This window comes from Psammomys obesus, unplaced genomic scaffold (genome assembly GCF_907164565.1).
Source record: "Psammomys obesus unplaced genomic scaffold, mPsaObe1.curated_primary_1811, whole genome shotgun sequence".
Classification (NCBI taxonomy): Eukaryota; Metazoa; Chordata; class Mammalia; order Rodentia; family Muridae; genus Psammomys; species Psammomys obesus.
The window spans coordinates 24248622-24256220 of NW_026592890.1; the positions used below are offsets into that span (position 1 = coordinate 24248622).

Sequence of the window (7599 nt, forward strand, 5' to 3'; positions counted from 1 at the left end):
GGTGTCGTGGGTGGGGCCTCGCATCAACTTTGAGCCTGTTGCTGGTGAAGCCCGGCCCGGGTCAAGCGTGGAACCCTTAGGCCGCGGTGCCGAGAACCCGCCGAGGGATCGAACGCCCTGGAGCGGTCCACGCGGAATTCGTTCCGGGACCGCCGGCGGCCTCGCGCAGCCCCCCCCGGGATTTGCAGACGATCTCCTTTCTGGGTTGGCTACGGCCTGTTGTCCCGGTAACGCGGGAGTTCCCCCCCCCCCCCCCCAACCCCAGCTCCGGTTCCCGGGATCGTGCAGCGCGGGACAGAGCCGGCCACCTGTGCGCGTCATCAGCATCGCCGCCCGGGCCCCGAAGCACCTCTGCCATGAAGCCCAACTTTTCTGTGCGGCTGAGGGTTTTCAACCTCAACTGCTGGTAAGTGTGCCCGGGCGTAGGCGGCGGCCTCGGGGCCACCTTCCTGTCCACACTCGCACATGCCTAGGAAGGAAGCAGGCCTTCTTCAGCCGAGCCACGACCCTGCCCTTCCCGAACCTCCCAAGTCCACATCGCCTAGAGCCTGGCCAGAGCTTGGGTGGTGGCAGCCAGAGCAGAGATGGTGGCAGCAGTCGCCTCCCCAAGCCTGTCCCTTCTCTCTCTTAAAAAAATATTAAAAAAATATAAATATATAATATATTATATATATTATGTGCATTGGTGTTTTGCCTGCATTTATGTGTGAAGGTGCCAGATTCCCTGAACTGGAGTTAAAGACAGCTGTGAGCTGCCATCTGGGTGCTGGGAATTTAACCGCTGAGCGGTCAATCCATCCTCTCCCCTGTACCCCCACCCCCAACACACCCATCCTTTTTTTTTTTTTTTTTTTTTTTTTTTGGTAGGGACATCCCCTACCTGAGCAAGCATAGGGCCGACCGCCTGAAGCGCTTGGGAGACTTCCTGAACTTGGAAAGCTTCGACCTGGCTCTACTGGAAGAGGTGAGGTGTTGTACGGCAGGCTAGGCTGCAGGAGGGCAGCAGGGGGCGCAGGAGGAATCTTCTGCCTGGGATGAAGTTCAAGCAAAGTATCCTTCCTCACCTTATCCCTCAGGTGTGGAGTGAGCAGGACTTCCAGTACTTAAGGCAGAAACTCTCGCTCACCTACCCCGATGCACACTACTTCAGAAGGTAAAGAGCTGCATCCTCAGACCAGGAAGTTCGCCTCGCTCTGATATTCTTGTGCCTACCCTCGATCCTCTTCCTTTTGGGTGTGAGAACAGCAGGCCGTTCTGCATTTTCTTGCAAGGGCTGCTGTCTTAAGCTTTGTTCTGGGGCCGATCTTAGCATTAGAGAGAAAAGTTGCTGATCGAAGCTGGGAGACAAGGGAGGAGAAGAGGCCTGGGTATTCCCCTCCTGGCTTTTCTAGTTATTAAGCAAGACTTGGTTTTCAGCGGAATCATTGGCAGTGGCCTCTGTGTGTTCTCCAGACACCAAATCCAGGAAATTACCCAGCATGTCTATACCCTCAATGGCTATCCCTACATGGTAAGGTCTCTCCCGTCTCCCTGCTGGAACAAGCTAGATGCAGCCCTCCCAGGGGCCTCAGCAGGAGGCTGGCAGCGCCCTGAGTTCCTGTCTTCTCTTGCCTGCAGTTCTATCATGGAGACTGGTTCTGCGGGAAGGCCGTGGGGCTGCTGGTGCTCCAGCTGGGTGGACTGGTGCTCAATACCTATGTGACCCATGTGAGTGAAGCTGGCTTAGACCCTGGGACAGGCAGCCCAGTGCTGCGGTAGGGAGAGCCTGCCTCTGCTGCCTGGGGGTGAGGCATGGGATCAGAAGGCAGCAGTGGGCAAGGTTCACCCGTTCTGTGCCAAACTCCATGCCAAGTGACTTAGACAACCCCTGGGGCCCGTAATCTTACCTGAAACCTCACCTGTTCCTCTTTAGCTACATGCTGAGTACAGTCGGCAGAAGGACATATACCTAACACACCGTGTGACCCAAGCTTGGGAACTGGCCCAGTTCATCCAGTGTGTGAGCCTGGGCTTGACAGGGGCTGTGGAGCGGGGACTGGCGCGGGGTGGCGTTAGCAGGGTGGCAGGTTTCATCGAGAGGGCAAAGAGTAAGGGAAGAATTTCTTCCTTGCCACTCTGCCCGGCCCCAGCCACACATCCAAGAATGCAGATGTGGTTCTGTTGTGTGGGGACCTCAACATGCACCCCAAAGACCTGGGCTGCCGCCTGCTGAGAGAGTGGACAGAGCTTCGTGATGCCTATGTTGAGACTCAGGACTTTAAGGTGAGAGCTCCTGCCTGATGGTTCCCCACCGGTACCCACACTTCTTTGGACCTCCCTGCCTCTCAGTGTCCCAGCCACCTGTTTCCCCAGGGCTCTGAAGATGGCTGTACCATGGTACCCAGGAACTGCTATGTCAGTCAACAGGACCTGGGACCATTTCCGTCTGGCATCCGCATCGACTATGTGCTCTACAAGGTCAGGTTCTTTTCCCCAGCATGCTTTTCTCTGTTCTTTTCCTCCGTCCCCAGCCCATGTTGATCTTTAGATCAGCTGATGGAGTCTTGGGCCACCAGTGGCTGCAGAATGGGACAGTGTTGGCTGGTTCTCTGGGAGACTATAAGCTTCTCTGTGTTCTCACTCTTCCTAGGCTGTTTCTGGGTTCCACATCTACTGTAAGACTCTGAAAACCACTACAGGCTGTGACCCCCACAACGGCACCCCGTTCTCTGACCACGAGGCCCTCATGGCTACTTTGCATGTGAAGCATGGCCCTCCTCAGGAAGACCCCTGTCCTGCCCACGGTGAGTCAGTCCTCCTCTAAGCCCTTTCTTCTTCAAGACGACCCCAGCCTCCAGCCTGACCCTCCCCTGCTCTACTGTTCTCCCGTGTCCTAGGACCCCATGAAAGGTCATCACTGATCAGTGTGCTGAGGGAGGCGTGGACAGAGCTGGGGCTAGGTGTGGCTCAAGCTCGCCGGCGGGCTGTGTTCGCCGGCTACGTGACCGTTTGTGGCTTGTCCCTCCTGGTGTTGTTCTGTGTCCTGGCTGCAGGAGAAGAGGCCAGAGAGGTAGCCATACTGCTCTGGACACCCAGTGTGGGACTGGTGCTGGGAGCTGGTGCAGTCTACCTCTTTCACATGCACGAGGCCAAAGGCTTATGTCGGGCCCAGGCCGAACTCCAACATGTTCTGAGAAGGGAAAAGGAGACCCAGGTGCTAGCTCAGAGCAGCAGGAGGGAGACAGAGCTGAAGAACAATAAAACTTAACACTCTCTAAGTGGCTATTTCCTTTTCCTTGCAGAGGCAGCGATAGGAACTGAGGGTCAGCAGTGGGATAGGAACTGAGGGTCAGCGGGTTCACTGCCGTGTGGACTTTAGGGCATTGGCTCATCGTTCTTGCACATTCCCACCTCTCAGCTTCACAAAGCATAAAGCCTGTTCATGGCCATAATACTTTTATTGTAAACAGCAAAGGCACAGCCCTCCGATGGTGTCTTGCTTGGAGGGCAGGGAGGCAGCTGAGCATCTTCTATCCCTGGGCCCCTGTCCCTAAACTCATCTCACTGAGCCTTCGCTCTTCCTGGAAGCGGATGAGGGCATCCCGCTGGTTCACCACATCCAACAGCTCCCTCAAGACCTGGTTCTCAGACTGACGATCAGCCTCTGTCTTCAGGGTTTCTGAAGGGAGAAGATGAGGCTTAGAGAACAGGGACCTGGGCAGGGGTCCCGAAGAGAAGATCAAGCTAACACGGCCTATGTGGTTTCCAGGTTTGCCACAGTGGTTTTCATGTTAAAGGAAGTACTGCACAGAAGCCCAGCTGTGCGGGCCTGATAGGAGGGACAGTGAAGGCTTGGGTGTCTCAGCAGGACTGTGGACTGTGTTACTTGGTCAGTATTCAAGGTCATGAGCTAGCCCACAGACCTTCCCGATTCATGTAGCCCCGCAACTCCTGGTCCAGCTGCCTCTGCTTCTCCTCCAGGTCCATCTCCCGCACCCTGTGGAGAGCAGAAATGGCAGAAGCACAGCTAGACAGGGTACTCCCAGGGACTGGACCTGGCTTCCATACCACGTCGCCACCCCTGGCCTTACGTGATCATGAGCTCAGCCTCTTCAGTCACGAGGCTGTTTCTCTGCTGAATGAGCTGTAGCAGCTGTTCTAGCCAGAGTTTCTTTTGCTCCTCCGGAGAGCCTGATCAGAAAAAGAGAAGGGAAGTGGTCACAGGGTGACAGGATCCAGGGGAAATCAGGCTGTTACAGGGGACCGGCTGTGGGGCTTATCCACTGGGCCCCCCAGGGATGGCTGAGGGCCGAACATGGTACCAAGGAGCCAGACAGATGAAGGTAGTAGCACGTCACCTCCCCCATCTTTACTCACTGCTCTGTCTCCTCAAGGCCAGCTCCAGCCTCTTGCCTTCAGTCTCCAGCTCTCTCACGGCTGCCTCAATCTCATTTAGTCTTCGCTGGACGGCCTGCGGTTATAAGACACAACGCCCTGGATTGCTCAAGAAGGGAGCACTGGAGGTGCTCTGAGCTCAGCCAGCTCTGACCCCGTCAGAGTGCTGGTGCCTGGGGCTCACCTGGGCCTTGCAAAACCTCTTCATCTCCTCCTCTTTGGCACGGCGCATGAGGGTTCGGCACCAGGTCGGATACTTAGTCATAGTGCCTGAGTTCTTGGCCAAGGTCAGCAGAGTCTGTGGGAGGGTAGGGCCTGTCAGCAGTGAGGTCTGGCCCCTGGTTAGGAATGGAGGAAACTGGAAGGGTGAAAAACTGGGATGGAAATGGGTACACTGTGGTAAACGAGATAAAAGACTTAGAGGCAAGTTAGTGACACCGGGTGAAAAGACATTCTGAGCGGAGTGTGCAGGCTATTGGTGCTTCTGTGGCAGGGGCAGAAAGTATCTGGTGGAGACAAGACAGCTGGCTTACTGCCACTTACCTGCTCCAAGTGTGGCTCCAAAGGTACTTCTTCCTCTGCCTCCTCTTCCTCTTCTTCCTCCTCCTCACTGGGAGGGGGACTCTCTTCAGCCTTCTCTGTGGCCTCAGGAACTGAGCAGAGGAGAGGGAGGTATGGCTTGGGAGTCCAGTGAGCTCTGGTTCGACTTTCCAGAATCCCTGTGGCAGAAGTCCTAGTACCCCTCCTCCCCACAGCCTCCCAGATGAGCACATCTGTAGGAAGGGCACCTACTTTCTGGTGCTTGGACTGGCACACCCCAGCCAACAAAGCTTTTCTCCAGAGCCTGTTGGGCCAAGGCCCTGCAGCTCCGTGGGGGCTTGGCAGGAGGCTCCACTCCTGAGTCCAGGATGAAGTCCAGAGAGGGCAGCTGCAGGCGTTCTAAGCTGGAGAGGCGGATCATCCGACGGGCAGGCTGGCTAGGGCTTGGGACTGGGCTGGCCCTCTCCATGGGAGGTGCAGGAGTGGAGGGGCCAGGCTGTATGCTGTTGTCATCTGGTATAGGGAGCTCCTGGAAAAGCCACCTTATGGTTAGCTCATGGACCCCATCTAGTGGACACTATCAGGCAGTGCTCTGGACACAAGTATCCTTCAGTGGAAGACAGCATTCATTTAAGGCCAGCAAAGTCCACTGACCTGGGGAGGCCTGCCTCTTCCCACATCCCATCACACAGAGTTTTATTTGTTTTGTTTTAACCTGGCTCTCTGGACTTCCATTGCTGTCAGCCTCCTTTTGGTCATCCTGGGGTAGGTGTTGGAGACAGTAGAAATAACCTGGGAAGGGTAGGTTAGGCCTCAGCCCACTGTCCAGACACTCAGAGGGAAGATGGAGGCTGCAAGACTGGCTTAGTGGATTCCTCAGGACTCCACGCCTAATGCTTTGGAGGGGTCTGAGAGACTGTTTCCACCCATCGCCCAGCCTCCTCTCCCTCCCCCAAGCTCTATGTCCCCAAGAAACTGCCAAGCCCCAAGTCCCTGCAGCATCGCCCAGGCCCACTCACCATCTTCTAGATGTTGCCCGTAGCCACCTGGCCACAGCGTGGCCTCACAGGTGTGGCAGCAGAAGCAGCTCCGGTGGAAGAAATGGCCATCCACACAGAAGCGTTCCAGTAGATAGAGGCGTTTCCCACAGCGTTCACAGAGGTCCTCTGCCCCCGCCTGCACAGACCCCTAGGATATAGGATCAGCTGGATCCAAAGCCAACTGCCAAGGTCTCCCATTCCCCTGGAGCCCCTTTCTAGCCTTTTAGGTGTTTACCGACAGGGCCCTGGATCTTACCTGCTGGTGTTCGGGTGGCAGCGCCGGGGCTGCGCTGGGCTCAGAGAGGGGTGTCTCCTCAGTACATGGAGTCTCAGCCTCTACCTAAGGAGGTCATTCTCAGGTAGTGTGAGCAGGGGAGTGGGTGTGTACAGAAAGGAAGGGCTGGCAGGAAAGGGAGTAAGGCTAGACAGGGAGACAGGATTGGGGCTGTAGAACCAGCAACGGGGAGGGGGAGGGGGTGGCGCAAAATACAGGGACAGAGCAGAGAGATGGGAGAGAGCAGAGAAACAGTACTGGCCTACCCTCCCCTGGGTCTGCATTTACCGGCAAGGAAGGCTTGTCACCAACTTCCTCCCCATGGTCCTGCAACAAGTCCAACGACTGTGAACATAACCCGAGCCCAGCTCTCACCCCTCACTTAGATTGTCGTCCCCATCATGCCGGGAACACTGGGCACCCTCTCTCCTGCCTCAACCCTGCCTAGGCTCCTCACCTTGGCCCGGGTCCGTTGCAGGGTCCTCTGGAGTTTGCCAAGGAAAAGGATAGCACTGGAGGTTCCAGAAGTCTGGCTGACAAGGCCTGCAGGCAGAGGCCAACTGTCAGCACTGTAACCTTTATGTAGCCTCCCTCCACCCTCAGGTGGCACCTCCTCCCCTCCTCCTCCCTCTCCTGCCCACCTACCCTCCCATTCACCTGAGCGCTGGGGCACGTTCTTGAAAGCACTGTGGAAGTGGCTGAGGTAGGCGATGAGGCCCAGTGGGTCACTGCCTGCCACTACTGCCTGTGCAGACAACACTGGCGTGATGCCCAGCTCGTGTTCTGCCACCTTCAGTGCCCAGGAAGTGGCTTCGAGAGCTCCCATGCTCTGCAGCTCTGATGGTTCCCTGTGGGGCATCAGATGGGATGCCAGTGAGAGGCACGAACCTTGCTCCATCAAAGGAGACAGGGAGGGAAGTTAAGACCAGCAGGAGACAAGAAACAGCAAAGGATAGGGGATGGGGGCGAGGGCATGAAGGTTGGTTTGCTGGCGGTTAGCTACCACTGTGTCATTTTGGTGTAGCTCTTCCCCCAGGCTCCCTGGCCACATGTCACACATACATACCTAAGACAGCCCCTTTAGCTCATAGGGACAGGCCCTCTTGGTAGGACTGACACACTTCCCCCTCCCATCCCCCCACGAGCAGCAGGGATGGCCTGGCTGGGGAAGGGAGTTGAGTGGGAAGGATGAGTGGGGATTCTAGGAGGTCTGGACTGGTTCCGTGTAGCTAAGGTTGCCTTCAGGTTTACAGTGATCCTCCTGCTTCTGCTTCCCAAGTTCTTTGACTATAGCTGCATGTCACCATACCCTGCAGTAGTATCTGTGTGTGTGTGTGTGTGTGTGTGTGTGTGTGTGTGTGTGTGTGTGTG

At 56.4% G+C, this 7599-nt stretch overlaps 2 protein-coding genes across 4 annotated transcripts in view; one reads left to right on the plus strand and one right to left on the minus strand.

Annotated features, from left to right (window-relative positions):
- The first annotated feature begins 23 nt into the window (after positions 1-23).
- Smpd2 (sphingomyelin phosphodiesterase 2) lies at positions 24-3257 on the plus strand. Its single transcript, XM_055616011.1, has 10 exons — positions 24-406; positions 868-964; positions 1077-1153; positions 1417-1510; positions 1618-1707; positions 1913-1995; positions 2130-2262; positions 2353-2457; positions 2630-2783; positions 2877-3257. Exons 1-10 carry the CDS (start codon positions 357-359, stop codon positions 3245-3247), a joined length of 1254 nt encoding a protein of 417 aa, XP_055471986.1. The 5' UTR covers positions 24-356; the 3' UTR covers positions 3248-3257.
- A 161-nt stretch (positions 3258-3418) lies between these two features.
- Mical1 (microtubule associated monooxygenase, calponin and LIM domain containing 1) overlaps positions 3419-7599 on the minus strand; it is an 11756-nt gene continuing 7575 nt past the window's right edge. The window contains exons 13-25 of one of the 3 annotated variants that reach the window (XM_055616109.1): positions 6886-7076; positions 6686-6771; positions 6517-6573; positions 6211-6294; positions 5934-6090; positions 5630-5706; positions 5167-5443; positions 4918-5027; positions 4559-4672; positions 4357-4450; positions 4071-4170; positions 3903-3976; positions 3419-3658 (exon numbers count right to left, since the gene is read on the minus strand). In XM_055616109.1, coding sequence (XP_055472084.1) covers positions 3510-3658; positions 3903-3976; positions 4071-4170; positions 4357-4450; positions 4559-4672; positions 4918-5027; positions 5167-5443; positions 5630-5706; positions 5934-6090; positions 6211-6294; positions 6517-6573; positions 6686-6771; positions 6886-7076 — 1570 coding nt within the window. In that variant the 3' untranslated portion in view covers positions 3419-3509. Of the gene's footprint in view, positions 3659-3902; positions 3977-4070; positions 4171-4356; positions 4451-4558; positions 4673-4917; positions 5028-5166; positions 5444-5629; positions 5707-5933; positions 6103-6210; positions 6295-6516; positions 6574-6685; positions 6772-6885; positions 7077-7599 lie in introns of all 3 variants that reach the window. The other 2 variants (XM_055616108.1, XM_055616110.1) reach the window with 2 other exon arrangements.